The 19,313-nt window shown below is 46.0% G+C and overlaps 1 protein-coding gene across 1 annotated transcript in view; it reads left to right on the top strand.

The window, feature by feature from the left end:
• The first annotated feature begins 17,279 nt into the window (after nucleotides 1-17,279).
• Nucleotides 17,280-19,313, top strand: part of GNAI1 (G protein subunit alpha i1) — a 124,306-nt gene continuing 122,272 nt past the window's right edge. The window contains exon 1 of the mRNA XM_088468805.1: nucleotides 17,280-17,751. Within this exon, the coding sequence (XP_088324931.1) occupies nucleotides 17,634-17,751 (118 nt within the window). The 5' untranslated portion in view covers nucleotides 17,280-17,633. The remainder of the gene's footprint in view (nucleotides 17,752-19,313) is intronic.

The raw sequence follows: 19,313 nt of genomic DNA, 5'->3' as shown, positions 1-19,313 counted from the left end.
ACATCAAAAAATTACAGAGGCGCCTATGGTGGAATCCAGCCGGGATGAATTGATTTGTGTGAAGAAGAGGATGTACACACTGATGGGGAGGATGATGACAACTTGTAATGTAAAGCCAGTTTGTGTATGGGATTATTTTCTTTTCCATGTCCAAAGCACATTGGCAACTTGTTTTATGGGGGTCCAAACAAACCAATCATTTCAGCCACAATTGGCAGTCCTTGTCGCTGAAATGATTGGTTTGTTAAACTGTCCTGTTGCGTATACAACATAAGGGTGGATGGGAGGGCCCAAAGACTATTCCATCTCGCACATTTTTCCATTCCATTACGTGCTGATTGGGGCATTGCTGCCTGACATTTTAAATTAATGTTATGGTTGGTTTAGGAACCAATGATTTTTTTAAATTAATTTATGATCAATTTAACAGCCAGGGGCTATAACCAATGAATTGTTTTTTAATTAATTTATTATCAATTTAACAGCCAGGGGCTGCAACCAATGAATTGTTTTTTCATGAATTTATTATCAATTTTACACCTGGCTATCACTGTCATCTGCGTAGCTGCACAGGGGTGCTGTGTTCCTTTCTGTCGAGGGGCTGCTGACCAAAATAATAAATAAACAATTTTTTTATGTGCGTGTCAGCCACACCTGTCATCGGCATAGCTGCGCAGGGGTGCTGTGCTACTGTTTGGCAAGGGGCTGCTTGAATATTGCAATGACATTTTTTTTTTATTTATGGGGTTACAAAAAGTTTATTTTGTTTTAATCTTAAACATAGCAGAAATGTTATCCTAACAGCTTATAAAGTTATATAATCTAAGAAACTAAAGCCTATATACATAATATTTGTAAAGCCTAATTCTGCCAAAAGAGAGACTGACACCATGGCTAAACATAAGAGTCACCTTCTGGATGTGAATTGTCTCATTTGCATGGGGAAAACACAACCCTCAGATGAGATGGATCTCAAACGGTGGACAACATTGAAATCACCATTAAAAAGTCACAATGGAAGACTACAGTGTGGAGAATCTTTCTTCACAGTCAGGAGAGGCCTCAGAGAATATGAAAAAAGATGCTCTAGGTGCTGAACTTCAAGGGATTTCTCCATCAAGTTCTGCAGTATGGAAAGGTTTTATTCACATGTTTTCTATAAAGCAGTTCAAAATTACAGCCTTCAAAGTGTCTGGTAATTCCTGGCAAAGGTGGGTGTTATAGATAGCCAAAGATTATTTTACAAGCAAAGGATTCATCTGTCCGGAATCTGTCTGGGAATTCATGGATCGTATTTGGCGTCCAGTGATTCTGTCACTGTGTTCTGTAGCCCACTAGTTTATTCCTACCTGAATGGCAAACTGAAATACGGAATAGTAAGCACAGACAACATGGAGGCCTTTGTTATTCCACTACCTGCATGCCAACCAATACCTCCCAGACTACACCCACTTGGGGGACCAGGTCTTGATAATGACCATCCCCATCTGTAGCTAGGCCTTCTTCCAAACCATCCATGCTGGACTTACTGTCCAAAAAGGGTAAGCAGGATACAGAAAGAGGAGCTAGATGTCCCCAATGACATTTTTTTTCTTCTATCATAGATGATGTGGAGAGAATAAGAGCTTCAAATGTTGGACTTGGAAAAGGGGCTCCAACCTATTTGGCTTCCGTCCAGAGAACAGAGCTCTGTTCCTCAGGAACTGTCTATGCCTGAGCTGATAGGTAGGTAGTCTCTGTCTGTTGGTAAACACCCTTCAGGAGATGGAAACCCAGAATAACAAAAGCTATACTTAACGTGTCTACTGATATAACCAGCCTGATCCCTTAACAGCAACATACTCCATATGGCCAACTCATAACATGACACCCAGTTTGCAGCCTCCTCAAGTTATGACACTAATTCAGTCGCCATGGTTGCTCCAGTCCAAGAATAAGTGGACAGTGGGAATAATGGCAATTTGAAGGCCACTAACTAACTCTGTTTTATTTAATGTCCCTTTACAGGTTGGAAAAATTACGTTACAGAACAGAAGATTTATTTTTGGAAAGCATGCTTCCTGGTCCCCTTCTGGGATGAAAAATGCCAGCAAGCAGGCATGGTGCACCCGCACAACGTAATACTTAAACCTTAGGTCAGAAATATTGCATTTGCTGCTCAGTTCTGCTTGTTCACAATATACAGTCAGGTGCATAAATATTGGGACATTGACAGAATTTTAATATCTTGGCCTCTATTCACCACCACAATGGCTTTGAAATGAAACAAACAAGATGTGCTTAAACTGCAGACTTTAAGATTTAATTTGAGGGTAATTACATCCAAATCAGGTGAACGGTGTAGGAATTACAACGGTTTCTATATGTACCTCCCACTTTTTAAGGGGCCAAAAGTAATGGGACAAACTAAACAATCCTAAATCTAACTTTCACTTTTTAATACTTTGTTGCAAATCCTTTGCAGGCAATTACAGCCTGAAGTCTGGAACGCATAGACATCACCAGACGCTGGGTTTCATCCCTGGTGATGCTCTGCCAGGCCTCTACTGCAAATGTCTTCAGTTCCTGCTTGTTCTTTGGGCAATTTCCCTTCAGTTTTGTCTTCATCAAGTGAAATGCATGCTCAATCGGATTCAGGTCAGGGGATTGACTTGGCCATTGCATAACATTCTACTTTTTAGCCTTAAAAAACTCTTTGGTGGCTTTTGCAGTATGCTTCGGGTCATTGTCCATCTGCACTGTGAAGCGCCGTCCAATGAGTTTTGAAGCATTTGACTGAATATGATCATATATTGCCTGAAACACTTCAGAATTCATTCTGCTGCTTTTGTCAGTAGTCACATCATCAATAAATACAAGGGAACCAGTTCCATTGGCATCCATACATGCCCACGCCATGACACTACCACCACCATGCTTACTGGTGAGGTGGTATGTTTTGGATCATGAGCAGTTCCTTTCCTTCTCCATACTCTTCTCTTCCCATCACTCTGGTAAAAGTTGATCTTTGTCTCATCTGTCCATAGGATGTTGTTCCAGAACTGTAATAGCTTTTTTAGATGTTGTTTGGCAAACTCTAATCTGGTCTTCTTGTTTTTGTGGCTCACCAATGGTTTACATCTTGAGGTGAACCCTCTATATCCACTCTTGTGAAGTCTTCTCTTGATTGTTGACTTTGACACATATACACCTACCTCCTGGAGAGTGTTCTTAATTTGGCCAACTGTTGTGAAGGGGTTTTTCTTCACCAGGGAAATAATTATTCTGTCATCCACCACAGTTGTTTTCCGTGGTATTCCGGGTCTTTTTGTGTTGCTGAGCTCTCCGGTGCGTTCATTCTTTTTAAGAATGTTCCAAACAGTTGATTTGGCCACACCTAATGTTTTTGCTATCTCTCTGATGGGTTTGTTTTGATTTTTCAGCCTAATGATGGCTTGCTTTACTGATAGTGACAGCTCTTTGGATCTCATATTGAGAGTCGACAGCAACTGATTCCAAATGCAAATGTCACACCTAGAATCAACTCCAGACCTTTTACCTGCTTAATTGATAATGAAATAACGAGGGAATAGCCCACACCTGTCCATGAAATAGCTTTTGAGTTGATAGTCCCATTACTTTTGGCCCCTTAAAAAGTGGGAGGCACATATAGAAACCGTTGTAATTCCTACACCGTTCACCTGATTTGGATGTAAATACCCTCAAATTAAATCTGAAAGTCTGCAGTTAAAGCACATCTTGTTTGTTTCATTTCAAAACCTTTGTGGTGGTGAATAGTGGCCAAAATATGAAAATTCTGTCAATGTCCCAATATTTATGCACCTGACTGTATCTCATATGGTTAAGTGGACAGTGGGAACAACGGCAGTTTGAACTATGTTTTTTTATGTCGCTCTACAGGTTCAAAAATGCCAGTTTATAGAAGATTTGCAAAGCATTAATTAAGTCATTTGTTTATTTATTTTTGGAAAGCACACTTCCTGGTCCCCTTGTGACCTGTGAGGTGGTCAAAATTGACTGGAAATGAGTGGATATAAATGTTATTGAGGTTATTAATACTGTAGGAAAAAGGCCCATTTTATGTGATTTTATCTGTTTTTTGATTTTTTTTTTAAATAATTCAGATCCAAAACCAAAACCCGAAAACAAAACACGGAGGTGAGGTTTTGGCAAAATCAATCCAGATCCAAAACCAAAACACGGGGGTAGGCGCATATCTCTAATTAAAACATGCACTGTAAAGGCACACATCCACTAAAAGACCTCAAAACGACTACGACATTGTAATCGTGCTGTCGTTTGTCAGTCTGTGATGTGCCAACACTGAACGAGCAGTCGTTCCACATCAATCATCTGCAAACATGTTGAACCTGACGTTATTGTCAGGTTGTACAACATATTTGTACGATGATAGATGTCTAAACGACCAGCGGGAGTGCGCATAGCTGGTCGTCTATGACTTTTTTTTAAATGATCCGTAAACGATTGCTGATTTTTTTTAAATGATCCGTAAACGATTGCTCAATTTAATAGTCTAGTGGATGTGTGCTTTAGGGTTCCTATAGGACTGAGGGTGAGAAACCCTGCTCTATAGTGTCAACATATTCTGTAGTGCTGTATATTCAGAGCATTTTATTCAGCTTACAATTATTAATGTAGAAAATTAAATCTCTGCATTTTATACATTTTTGCTAATAGTATAATGCAATTTTACAGAAATCTCCTTCAGAAGGCTCATTAGCACTGCAGATTACAGTCTACATTATTATCAATGGGCACTACAGCCTGACCCCTATGTACGAAACTCTGAAAAATTTAACTTTTCGGTGTGTGGCCCATTAGTTTACACCATCTTCAGATGTTGTAAACCATTTTAAACCTATGGAGAAATGCACTTAAGGTGCCCATACATGGTGCATTTTTTTTACACGATTTGGCCGTTTTCGATTATTCGTAACGACCAATCGTGTAAAAAGTGGCGTTTCCCTGGATAATTACGTTGCGCGTCTCTGGTGTCGTGTATCGGCATTGTAGATCAACTGAACCTGCAGTAAGATTTCGAGCTATCGTGCAGACAGAACGATGTCATGCACGATAGAGATGCATGTTGCACGGACCAGGGAAATCCGTACTACATGCATCTGCTTTTGCTGCACATCGTTCACTTCAGCTGCCGGAGAGAGTTCAAGGGCGATTGTATACGACATCGGATCGTTTGCAATTCACACCGTTTATTAGCACCTTTAGGAGAGAGATCTTCCGATCCTTCTCCTGCAGCCTCTGGAAACTGACACTGTGCACATATAGGCCCGTAATCAATTTGGAGCGAAAAGCCGAGATCGGCGAAAAAGTTTCACTGATGACGTCATTTTGCCAGGCGTAAAAGTATCGCCGTATTCAATTTCAAAGAAAGTCAATGTAATGTAATAGGTGAAAAAGTTTTGCCTATGAATAGCAGGCGTAAACGTTGCGGGAACCCCCGTGCAGTCTTCAGACAGTCCTTCAAAGGTAAACTGCGTCCACATTTAAAAAAAAAAAGACTTAAGAACACCATAAAAAATCACTTTGAATTTGGGGGTGAAAAAAAAAAAAAGTTGGGGACAAAGTTAAAAACTAGCGAACTAGACTCCAGGGGGGTCCCCAAATATGCCCCAAGTGTTTTTTCCTTTGCTGGTGCTTGCGACAGGTGGATTTTTTAAGTTTTTAAACCTTCACTTTAGCAACTTTAAAATATGCTGCCCCCCATTTTCAAGTACCCCAAATTTGCTGGGTTATTTTTTACATAAAAAACCTCCAAAATACTATTCTTCACCACTTATACAAAAACACTATTTAGCACCTATTGAGCCCGTTTAAAAACACCAAATACCTTCAGCAAGCCAAATCGGGGGAAACTATAGTGAACCCCCATATCAGAGCATCTTTTGGGGGGTGTTACGTTGATTTCCCCCAAACTGACAGGACTTTCTGCTTGTTTCAGTTTCGCCGTGTCCCGTTTTCGTGTCCTTTCAAATTGAATACGGTGATACGCGGGGACGAGCGCGATACTTTCGTATCGCGCACGTCCGGGAGGCGAAAAAGTATTGCGGGAGCGATTTAAATTGAGTATGGGCCATAGTGTCAGATTTCACAAATGAGAAAGACTCATTATGACAGGGAAGTAACTTGCAGGGACAGCGGTTATTGCTACAGCTGTCCCTGCAGGTTCAGTTTAGTACATACATAGCAGGGGTATTTTAATTCAATATGAAAATATTTGTCGCGATACAGATTGTTAATACTGCTAATATCAATAATACATAATGAACTAAAGAAAAAAAGGTGCGCTTTCACTAATAGAGATGAAGGCTGCTAATAATGAGGTTAAAACCACCTCCCCTATAAGACGAATATCCAGAAAGACAAAAAGTAATTAGTGCCTAAAACTCCACTCTTTTAATAATCAGTCATATATGGGCAACAATAAGTAAAAAAATGGTCCATATAATCTTTCCAGCTTATAAAACAATAATAAAATGTATTATGATATCATATCAATGAGATATATGCAAACTTTAAATAAACATATAAACAGTAACTAAAATATATATTGCAGAATATTATTGATATTTTACCCATCCAATAGTAGAACAGAACATCGAATGGTACCTAAATTACATTGGAACCCTACTCATTTTGCTCCCCGTAGTTTTAGGTACCAGGACAGGCTGACAAGTCCGGGCTGGTTAGGCTTTTGGGGGAACCTCAAGTTATTTTTTTTTATTTTTTAAATGTAACTCGTTTTTAACTAAAGGCAGAAACATACACAAATCACAATGATTTGTGTATGTTTTAGTCTAACTCGCAGCTCAGGAGGTGGTGAGTTTGAAAAGTGATTTGGACAGAGAGTTTTCGGTCATCTCACCCGAGCTTGTCATCCCGATTCTTGGTAAATTTGAGAGATATATATTTTAGGTGAAAAGTACTTCCAATTTGCACGATGGTGAGTTGATTCGAGTTAGCTATCTCCCCTGAGTTTTACGAGTGAGAACTCTCTATCTTACCCGACTTTACCTTTAGAAAATTTGCGAGATGAAAATCAACCCTTAAATCACCGAAGATTGGCATCTCGATTCTTAGTAAATGTAACCGTGTCTGGAATGGCGTATGATGGTGTTCACTAATGAGCAGAAGCTCAGCTCCCAATGCTGGCTAGTCTGGTTGCTGTGAGGGAGAGCCGCCAGCCCTTGTGCTGTGGCGGCGGGCTCCGTATAGTGCAGCCGTTAACCTCTTTCTGTGTTCCTTCTGCTGAAATTAGATTTTGTGCAAATTGTAAAGTGTTTATGCTGAAACGGATGACCAGGTGATATGTTAACATTATAATTTGAAGATCTAATGACCAAATGCAAGATAGTGCATTCAGTTGTTTGGAGCATTGCAGTGTGTACGCACTATATAATTTGTTCTAGGGATGATCGGAAAATAAGAGATATGGTAAAAACTTACCTTTGTTATCTCTATTTCAACAAAGTCCATAGGGTCCACCTTGGGGTATAGGCGATGGCTTTGCCATCGGGCACCACACAGTTAAATTTTCTGCCTCTCAGGATGCATCATGGGCCCCCTCCTATACCCCGCCCCCAGGCCAAGGCACCATCAGTGGCCAGAGGAGGAAAAACAAGGAGCGACAGTCTGGAACACACAATGATCACATACTCACACAGAATGAGATGGAAAAATGGTGACCAGAACACAACCTAGCTGAAGCACAGAGGCATCAGGGTGGGAGTCCTGTGGACTCTATGGACTGTTGAAGTAGAGAAAACAAGGTACGTTCTTACTATATCTCTTATTTTCAACTGCAGGGTCCATAGGGCTCCACAGAAGACCTTGGGGATGTCTCAAAACAGTCCCTTCAAGGGTGGGGACGCTCCTGTGCAGAAAGAAGAATCCGCAGCCAAAGGAAGCATCCTGGTGTCAAATGCGTAATGCCACACAAAGGTATGAACAGAGGACCACGTGACTGCCTTACAAAGCTGAAAAGCCGAGGCACCACGGTGAGCTGCCCACGAAGGACCCACAGACCGAATAGAATGAGCCATAACAGAGGGCAGTGCTGGAAGGTCCTCATGAGCATAGGCCTCAGCAATAGTCAAAGAAATCCACCGAACCAAAGTTTGCTTGTTGGCTGGCCAACCCTTCTTGTGGAACCCATAAAGGTCGAACAAAGAGTCTGACTTCCGAAGAGAGCTGTTATGGTCCACATAAATCCTGAGAGCCCGTACCACATCCAAAGAGGCCTCACCTGCTGAGAGGTCAGGGGAATTAAAGGCCGGTACTATAATTTCCTCATTAATGTGGAAACTAGAAACCACCTTGGGAAGGATCCCAGGGCGAGTCCGAATCACCGCCCTGTCCTGAAAGATCAGAAACTGAAGCAATAGCCAGAAGGAATACAGTCTTACCTAAAGCCATTTAAAATCCACTGTGCCCATGCCCAGGTGTTCAAATGGAAGTCCTTGGAAAGCCCTCAGGACCACAGCCAGATCCCAAGGAGCCACTGGAGGGACGAAGGCAGGCTGAATACGAAGAACACCTTGCATAAAGGTGCAGACATCGGGAAGAACAGCAATTCTACGCCTGAACCAAACAGAAAGGGCAGAAACATGCACCTACAGCGAAGCCAGGTGGAGACCAAGGTTCAAACCCGCCTGCAAGAAAGCCAACACTTTGGATATTCTGAAACCTGGGGGTCGTAACCTCTAGGCCAACACCAATCAAAATAGGTGTGCAATATCCTGTGGTAAATCCTGGCAGAAGCCGACTCCCGGGCTTTGAGCATGGTATTGACCACAGGGCTAGAAAAACCTTTTGACGTTAGGAGGGATGTCTCAAGAGCCACGCTGTCAAAGACAGTCGACCCAGGTCCGGGTAAAGGCAAGGACCTTGAGACAACAGGTCCGGACTTTGAGGCAACAGCAACGGACTGTCGATGGAAAGACACTGAAGATCCGAATACCAGTGCCGCCGGGGCCATGCCGGAGCCACTAGCAGGATCGTGCCGCCTTCTTCTTTGAATTTCCGAAGAACTCGAGGAAGCAGGGAGAATGGAGGAAAGAGGTAAGCAAACTGGAAAGTCCACCTTACCGACAGAGCATCTACCAGAAGAGCCTGTGTCCCTTGTTCTGGACCCGAACATCGGTAGCTTGTGATTGTGACGAGATGCCATGAGGTCTATCTCTGGAAGACCCCACTTGTCCACTAGGAGCTGAAATACTTTCTAGTGAAGAGACCACTCCCTTGGATGCACGTCGTGATGGCTGAGGAAGTCCGCTTCCCAGTTTAGTACTCCTGGTATGAACACCGCCGATATGGCAGGAAGATTGCCTTCCGCCCATGCCAGAATGCAAGACACTTCTGTTAGTGCTGCTCGACTTCGAGTTCCTCCTTGACGGTTGATGTAAGCCACTGTCGTGGCGTTGTCCGACTACCTGCACGGGCTTTCTGTGTAGTATGAGTCTGGCTTGTTGTAGAGCCCTGAAGACCACCCGAAGTTCCAATATGTTTATCGGTAGGGCGGACTCCTCGTCTGTCCACCTTCCCTGAAAGAAGTGTTTGCCTATCACTGCGCCCCAACCGCAGCGACAGGCATCCGTCATCAGAAGGATCCAGTCCAGAATCCAGAAGGGGCGCCCCTTGATGAACTGATCCGTCTGAAGCCACCAGGACAGAGACAGACGCACTGCTGGGGAGAGCACCAGTGTTTGCGTCCAAATCCGACATGAAGATCCGTCCCACCTGGAGAGGATCAGAATCTGCAGTGGCCGGGAATGAAACAGTGCATACTCCACCATGTCGAACATCGACACCATGGAGCCCAGCAACTGCATTGCTGAGTGAACCGACACCGGCGACTGTGCAAGCATTTGCGTACCCGCATCTGCAAGGTGGAGATCTTGTCTCTGGTCAGAAAGATCCTCTGCTGCTGAGAATCCAACAGCGCTCAGAGATGGAGCATTCTCTGTGAGGGAGTCAGGGAGGACTTCTTCCAGTTTATTATCCACCCGTGAGACTGCAGTACCGAGATTGTCAGTTGTAGATGGTAGAGAAGCACCTCTGGAGACCTGGCTATGGTCGTCCATGTAAGGCAACAGGCGGACCCCTTGCAGCCGCAAATGGGCCGCCATAACTTTGACAGGGCCTGAAACTGGTAGTGTTGTTGTAGCACCGCGAACATGAGGAACTTCTGGTGAGCTGAAGCAATCGGGATATGCAGGTATGCATCCTGAATATCTAAGGAATTCATAAAGTCCCCAGGTTCCATAGCCAGTATACTAGACCGCAGGGTTTCCATTTTGAAGCGAGGAACTTTAGAGAAATTTATTCAGGGACTTGAAGTTAGTGTAGGCCGGTAAGAACCGTTTGGTTTTGGAACCTGAAAGAGGTTGGAATAATAGCCCGTTCCCTTCTGAGGATCCGGTACTGGAACTATGACTCCCGCCTGGTGTGCCTGAAGCCCCGTAGTAAAAAACTGATGGGGTCTGCTGCGGAAGGAGGGTATACGTTTAGGAAGCGGGCGGACAGAATGCCGACCGCCGGCTTCCAGACAATTTAATCCCGACGAGGGACGAATGACAGGCGTCTAAATCTAGGTGCCTGTCATTTCACCGACGCCGGGAGACTGGTGCCCGGCATCCCGATCGAGTGGGGGGGAGGGTTAGATTTAGGGCTAACGGGGGGATTTAGGGTTAGGCACCCCCCGGGAGGTTAGGCTGGGGGAGGGAGGGTTAGGCACCCTCAGGGGAGGTTAGGGTTAGGCACCCCCCCGGGGGACTTAGGTTTAGGTGGCGGGGAAGGGGGGGTTAGGTTTAGGCACTTAGAGGGGGGATTAGGGTTAGGCACAGGGGAGGGAGGTTAGGCATCCCAAAGGAGGGTTAGGGGGAAAAATAGGTTAGTTTATATTTACCTGGGGACGATCGGGATTTCCTCCTCTGTCGGCCAGCCGCTGTCGGGATTTGAACCAGCGGCCAGGGGTCCAGCGGTAATTCGCCCAGCGTTCCATGGCTCTGCCCACCCCGCAGATAGCCATAGCTGGTCTGGAAGCCCCTCCTGAAAGGGAATGGACTTTAAACATACCTCCACCTTTCTATCCGTAACATCCTTTAAGGATGACATGGATGGCATAGGTAGAGTCGCACTTTTTACCAGGCGTGTAATGTGAGAATCCACCTGAGAAGTTTCCCATTTAGAGAAATAATTATCCTCAAATGGATAAGCATAAGTTAACCTCTTTTGAGGCTGAAACCTTTTGGCCGGAGATTTCCAAGCCTCCTCTAAATGCTCCACGAACTGATCCGATAGAGGAAAAACTGTAGCGGTACTTTTAACTTCCTTGAAATAAGCATGTCTAGATTTGGTGGCCGGGGGGTCCTCATCCCCGATTTCCATGGCCACACGCACTGCACATATAAGGCCGTGTACATAAATTCTCGACTTAGGCTCAGTATCCCTGAGTGGGCTCAGAGTTCGATAAGTCATGCATCTCCGCATTGTCTGATGTCACATCATCATCCTCATAATGCATTGACTGAGACGACAATAGATTTTTCTTAGCAGGTCACAGAGGAGATTCACTCTGCAACATATCCATCAGGTTTGGCACCGTAGCGAAGAGTTAACCCACATAGGCTCTGGCAACACCTGAGATGGTGATGGTTGTGTAGCCACTTCCACCTGCCTGGATACACCCTGCACCGGAGATGGAGCTACCGCCAGCTGCATAGACCCCATCTGAGGGTACACAGGGGGAGCTGCCAAACGTCCTACAAGGGCATATAAAGCTTGTGCAAAGCAAGCCCAGGGAGGCTCCTGCACAGACGAACCTGCCAAAGCAGAACATGTAGTACACAATCCTCCTATAATAATAATAATAATAATGCACCTAGAGCAGGCCTGCAGGAGGGGAGCATCAATCTGTAGGGATTCACTTCCAGACATAGTCAAAACTACTGTATGTGACCCACAACACAGGTTGTATATTTAAACCTGTGAAGTGCACTTCCACCCTGACAGTACTGGCACCGTGAGGGCTGTGAGAGGGAAAGTACAGGGATAGTAAAATGGCTGACAGAAGAAAAAGAATTATAGTCAGACAGTGCTAGCATAAGTCACACACAATGCAAGAATACCTGCACTACCAAGCACCAGACTCAACTACACAGACCTAGACTGGTAGGAAAACGTGCAACATACTATGACCTGCGTGGAGGAGAGGTATGTAGGGGGCCCAGGCTCCGCATGAAGAGACCAGCATACTATGCCTTAAAATGGCCACCGGAGGTCAGAGGAGGCGGACCTGTAGGAGAAGTGCTGCACCAGACTGCAGTGTAAAGGCGCCTAATGCAGCAGGGAGGAGACGGCTGTGCTGTACAGGTAAGGCGTCCTCCCCTGGCATGCAATTGACCCCCGGGACGCTGCCGCTTATTTGAAAACGTCGGCCCACTGTCCCTGGTGGTCCAGTGGTGGCGCAGGCTCAGTGCCTGGCTCCACTGAGCAGCCGTTATCAGGTACCCACCAACCCTGAGGACAAACAACGGACTATGGACCTCATTCAGAGTCGGTTGAAGCGGCCGCACGGGAAAAGGGGCCGGATATGCAAATGATTCCATCGTAAGTTGCGTCCCTAAGTTCGGATCGGTTACTGGCCAACCAAGGGGACGAAGCGGTCAGATGACAAAAAATACGCCCCCTTCTCGTACGCATTACAAGTCATCTCCGGGCATATAAGGATTAATCGCGAGCATCGGTTACCATTGGAACTGGTCGTAGAGCTTAAGGTTGACCATACCCTCTCTTAAACCCTACGATCATGTCAGTGTAAAAACCTCCCATGTAACATGTGCCATGACGCTACTTTGCTAATTATGCACTCCCATAAACCGTATGCACTCCCATAAAACGCCATTTGCATAAATAGGCACGCCTGCGTTCGGATCTCCACTCCCCCGTTTTCAAGCATCTTCCCCTGTTACCACCCACAAACGCCTCAATCTGTCACTCAAACTACCGACCTGGCTGTGTTCAAGGAGACATTTCTGATCGTAGCGGCTAGCTTGTGCACGCGCATTGCGAACTTCACGCATGCGCAGTATAGCGAACATCGGTGGCGTACGACCGTGTGGCCGCTTCGACCGACTCTGAATGAGGTCCTATGTATCAGCGGGCGCCTACCACAGACGCCCGCTGCTTACCTGAAGTTCACGTGCGATCCGGCCACAGTCCAGGGACCCTCCGGGGTCCCTGCTAGCTGAGACCCCGGAGCCCCGCTGAGATCCCTAGATCAGTACTGGCGTCTTTGCGCTGGTGGGGTGGCAGAGCAGCACACGGGCGTCCACTGGACAGTCCGTGCTGACCGCTCATCTTGTCTTCTGGGGCTATTTGCGCAGCCCCCTTGCAGTGACTAGACTCCGGCCCGGGCACCTACGAAACTGAGGGGGCCCGTGATGCATCCTTGGAGGCAGAAAATGTAACTATGTGGTGCCCGACGGCAATGCCATCGCCTATACCCCAAGGTCTCCCTGGAGCCCTATGGACCCTGCAGTTGAGATAAGGACTAGGGATGGACATCGGGAGCCGATGGGTAGCAACCATCGATGTTTCCAATGTAATGGAAGTAATTTTCCATCAAATACTGGGAATTTGATGGTTGCCAGCCATTGTATTCAGCTTTCCGATGCCCATCTGATGGCTGGCTGTGGGAGATGAAACACACTGTTCTCTGCAGAGCAGCAGAACAGATGCCATGCGCATGCATCTATTCTCAGTGTAGGGGTAGCTTGGGAGTAGCCCAGCATGTCGGAGAGCTGGGCACGCCCCCACAGTGATGTGGGCTGGGGTTACTGCGATGATTCGCCCCCTTTCCCACAGGTTCCGCCCCTTTTTCGATGCTAGCATAACCATCGCGATAGCTATACTAACGAATTGTTGTGATGCGATGGCTAGTTGCCATCGCATTGCATGATTTGATGTCATTCGATTGCATTGCTTGATTTGATGTCAACCATTCGATGCCAGGCTATGCTACAGTATGTCCATCTCTAATCAGGACAATCATTGCATCTTTGCACATCATCCAATGTGCACCCGGCCTTAGGGCCGGATTCAGACCCGCTTGCGAGCGCTCGCAAGCGGGTTGATGGTGCCCTAGTGCGCATGCGCACAACGGAGGGAGCTGAGTCGTGCGCATGCGCGAGACCCAGATAGCGACAGCCATGCTGTCGCTCCGGGTATGGCACCAAAGGGGGCGTGCTGTCGATGTTGAGTGACAGCATGCCCCCTTTGGTGGGCGTGCCTGCCAGACGGAGGCGTTCCCATGGGAACGCCTACCGTCTGGGTCCGGCCCCAATGACATCACTAGTGATATCAGTGGGAGTGATTTTGGCTCTGATAGAGCCAAAATCACTCCAGGGCTTGCGGTCACCGAGACCCTACCACAGGGTCTCGTCGCAAGCCCGATGGTCTTGACCATCGCAACCATCATGGACGCTCGCATAAGCTGTGGGTGGTAACCCACAGCTGTGCGAGTGTCCAGGAGGACGCCCCCCCCAAAAAAAAAACGCCCTGATTCAGAGCGGGCGCTCGTTCAGAGCGTCCGGCTCTGAATCAGGCCCTCAATTAGCTGTGTTGTGGCGAAAACTTTTTACACAAAAATTTGTATTGTGCAATTATGTTGCCAAAGTTTTCGCATGTGCAAAAATTCCATAGACAAAAACCGGCGAATTGTTTTCACCATCTCAGAGCAAGTGAAAAGTTGTGCAAAATCTCTAATTTTGTTTAAAAATGTGGGAACTTGGGGCCTGATTCAGAGCCGAACGCTCTGAATCAGGGCCCTCCTCCATGAAAATGGAGGTTCTCCTCATAGGCAAAGGCAGGGGGGGTTTCCATCTGCCTTGAAACCCCCCTCCCCAGCCCACACCATTACCACAATAGAAATATAATAGAATTTTACTAGTGCTGCATGTTCTCGGAATGGAGCCCACATCTAAAACACTTTGTATGATGCATATTAAAGCTGGATAAGTGGTAATTATGCCCACTTCATGGACTGGCCACACTCGCTCTAAAATCAAGCATTTGGAAAACCCCCTCTAGAAATCCTGCGTTTGCCACTGCTCCTGGACGCTCGATTAGCTGTGGGTGACCACCCACAGCTTATGCGAGCGTCCATGATGATGGTCGCGATGCTCAAGACCATCGGGCTTGCGACGGAGACGCTGTGGTAGGGTCTCGCTGCCGCAAGCCCTGGAGTGATTTTGGCTCTATCAGAGCCAAAATCACTCCCACAGATATCACTAGTGATGTCAGTGGGGCCGGCTTCAGACGGTAGGCGTTCCCATGGGAACGCCTCTGTCTGGCAGCCACGCCCCCGGCACGCCCACCAAAGGGGGCGTGCTGTCAACCAACATCGACAGCACGCCCCCTTTGGTGCGAGCCCGTCGCTATCCGGGTCTCGCGCATACGCACGACGGAGCTCCCTCAGTCTTGCGCATGCGCAGTGGGGCAACATCGACCCGCTTGCGAGCGTGTCTGAATGACCCCCTTGGTTCAGAACCCCTTGGACACTCCCAATGATAAATTAGGCAATTTTTTACTTACCATAATTTGGCCATTAATTATGTCATTTTTGGGGTGAAAAAAAATGAAGTGTTGGAAAATGGGTTTTAAGTACTGGGTCGGGTATTTGGGGGGGGGGGGCTCTATGGATGGGTCATGTATTTTACATATTGCAGGTGTCTGCACCAGGTGTATTTTTTACATTTTTAAAAAGTGCACTTTTTTTTTACTCAAAATTATACATATTTTAATGTACCCCCTATTTAAATGTAGCATTTAATTTCTCAACAAAAAAAGTTTTTATCATTTTCCACTTATGCAAATAACAGCCATTTGACACCATTTAAGAACACCAAATGACTTTATTACAGTAGGTCCACTAATACACTTCTATATTGATTTCCAGTGTTAGTTAGCCTTTTTATTGGGTACAGATTTTCCCAAATTGACCAGTACTTTTCGCTGGTTACTCCAAGAACAGTTTTCGTGCGAATTAGTTTTTGCATCTTTTGTAATTGGATAACGGGAGCGCAAAATACGCGAATTGTGCAAAAACTTTAACATCAAAGGTGCGTATCCACTACGCGACCCAGGGAAGACAGTACGATTACATCATAATCGTACCGTCGTTCCCCATCCCCTGCAGTGCCTACACAGAACGATTAGCCGTGCAGTGTAGGCACCCTCCCTCAACCCCAATCATGGGCAATCTGTCGTTATCGACAGATTGACCGGCATGTTCGGACGATGATTGATGTCGGAAACACTGGTGGTTTTTTACATTTTAGTGTCCAATTCATGCACGATTAATGGACTGAACGATAACATTATCGCTCAGTTGTCATTTAATATCTGCTAGTGGATGTGCGCCTTTAGTTTTTGTGTTTAATTGAATTCCACCAACATTTCCCATTACTTTTGTTCTGTGAATTAGTCACGTAAACTATTGAACTAGGGATACCAGCCAGCATAGGAGCCAGTGCCATGGGTGCCCCGAGCACATCCAATGCTTGTGCTCTATGCAGACAGGTCTGTGCAAAGCGATTTTAACATTTGTCTCCCATCCCCTGCCACCCTGGCCAGGACAAAAGTAAAATAAATCCCCACAGATAAGAGTAGGTCATGTGAGAGAATAAGATAGACAAGGTGAAAAAAAAGGGCATGGCTGGGGAACATGTATACACGAAGCACAAGTACCCCGGCAACCAGCCATAGGTGAGGAGTGTATTTATTCCGTGTGGAGCTCCCCGGCCCCGGGGAAAAGGCGGCTGCCGCACTGTCCTAGGACCGTGTGCTCAAGTCGGAGCCCTCACAGAAAGTATAACTAGAGCACATCCGGGCCCCCAGCTGCAGGTGATAGCGACACACGTATGTGTGACGCCATGATACCACATGTACAGCCGCATAAGAGCCGCGCGCCTTCTCACAACCGTTAACGTTCAATTTCAAATATAACACACCGCGCGTCATCTGGCTTTATATAAGCGCCCCGTGCTATGACGTCACTTCAATGGCCCGTTAGTGTAACCATTTCCTAACCATGCTATCCTCTCCTGCCCTTCTTGTATTACCCCGCTGTTACGTAGGTCTGGCAGCGAAGCAGTCGAGAGTAGCTGTATTCTCCCCACCATCCAATAGCGAGAGCGGGGCGTGGAGGCAGCTGCTTGTTCCATCCGGGTACTGTAGTGAGTGATACTGTGTGGAAGATTATTGCCATTGGGGTGTGGCCAGTGGTTTGGCGCATGCGCGATGCTGCCGCCGTCATCTGTGTAGAGGAGACAGGAGAGTGAGCGACGCTCAGGGAGGAAACGCAGCAGCCGGAGCCTGGGGAGAGCGCGTCTGGCCGGCTCCGCAGCGTCATTATCCCTCATTTACAGCCCAGCCCGTCCCCTGAGACCGCGTACACACACGCCCCCAGCAACTCGTTATCTCGCACTGGTCCTCATTCAGCTCGGCTGCCCCAAGAGCTGCCGGAGCCGAGGTGAGCGGAGCCTCCCTGGCTGTGTGTTTGCGGCGCAGAGTGTCCCAGCAGCGCTGTCGCCATGGGATGTACGCTGAGTGCGGAGGACAAGGCGGCGGTGGAGAGGAGTAAGATGATCGACAGGAACCTGAGAGAGGATGGAGAGAAGGCTGCCCGGGAGGTCAAGTTACTGCTGCTCGGTATGCATGTCCCCTATATATAGTAACCCAACTCCAGGAGTGCCTGTCCTTTATCCGCTCCATCCATGCCCTGTCAGCAAATGGAGGCATTCCCATAGATCATCCCACCCTCAGCCATCCCTTTTGTTGACAGGGAGGCCTGCATCCCACCACAGTGCACGGCGGCAGGCCTCCTGACAGCTACTGCTGTGATTTACGTACACGGAGAGAGTGAGGGGTGATACATAGGGAGGGTGCGGCATCGTGTGCTCCTGTTGCAACCTTACCTACACTAACCACTTGTCTACCTGCAGCATCACAGCTGTACTGGATGACATGAGGCGTGGTGTGTGTCTCAGTGGTAGCAATTTCCCAGGTCTTCAAAGGTATTTAATTGCAGAATATAGTGGGTGGTTGTGGGTCACTCTAACCTGTTCTTAGTATTGCACTGTCTCCCCTGTGTACTTGTAAGTGATCCTCACTGATGTCATACTGTATGTGGTGCAGGCTGCATCTGCATTCATATGGAAGTCATCATGTCAGTCCATGTCCTGCTATGTTCTGTACTGTAAGTGACTTTGTTTTGTTCATACTTTCTCTGTCTACATACCTTGTAAGGTGCTGTGGATCCCTTATGGCGCCATATAAATAAAGTGGAATAATTTGAAAGTTTAGGTGCTGTAGCCAAATCTAAGGGATCTAGTTTTGGACAGTGGAAGAAATATGCCATAGGCATATAATGCAACAAGTGCTGATCCATTACTTTCCCTAGCTACTGGTTAAAAAAGAAATATCGGTGTTGTTTACACGTCACACAAATTAGTATTTAGTGGACTTAATAAAGAGTAAATTTTTATTAAGAAATGTATATTGATGACATTCAAGCTTATTTAAATACATTTTTGTGGTAAGATTTTTTTTTTTTTTTTTTTAAAGTAATTCATTTCTAGTGATCTGTAGATGAATACAATGGTTGTAGAAAGTTTGGAAATATTTGACTTTTTTTCATGTTACCTTATCATTGTCTAATACTGCATCTTTGTAGGTGCTAAAGCTAAGATCTGACCATTATTTATATATCCATCTGAAACCACTCCCACATTAATTTTGTGACCTTAGGGAAAACAACAACCTTATTGCTTGGGTAATGGTAGCCAGTCTTGCTTTGAATCTTGGTACATTTTATTTCATCCTCCACTGCATCTAGGTCATGTAAGATTACATAAAACCTAAATCCTTTATAATATTTATGACATGGAAGATAAAATTTAAATGCGGTTTACTTGTCAATCCTAAAAGTTTCCAATGTGTTGCATAGTGTTTTCAGCAAGTGATGATAATCCATGTTATGACCATTGCGTACTATCACTAACCCATTTTTAGTGACTTTTCTTCCATTTGTATAAGCCTGCTTTTGCAGCTTATGTATGATTTGACTGTACACAAGAAAATAATCCTTCATGTTAAACAAGCAGTGCTATTTGCTGCATTGTTCTTTTGAGTTAGTAAATGTTAAGATTTCAACGCCTACCGAAATCAACAAATGGTGCTACCCTCCAGTACTTTGGCAGAACTGTATTTAC

The sequence above is a fragment of the Taudactylus pleione genome, unplaced genomic scaffold (genome assembly GCF_031769625.1).
Source record: "Taudactylus pleione unplaced genomic scaffold, aTauple2 ptg000086l, whole genome shotgun sequence".
Classification (NCBI taxonomy): Eukaryota; Metazoa; Chordata; class Amphibia; order Anura; family Myobatrachidae; genus Taudactylus; species Taudactylus pleione.
Note: the sequence above shows the minus strand (reverse complement) of the source record. Positions and strands in the feature narration are given on the sequence as shown.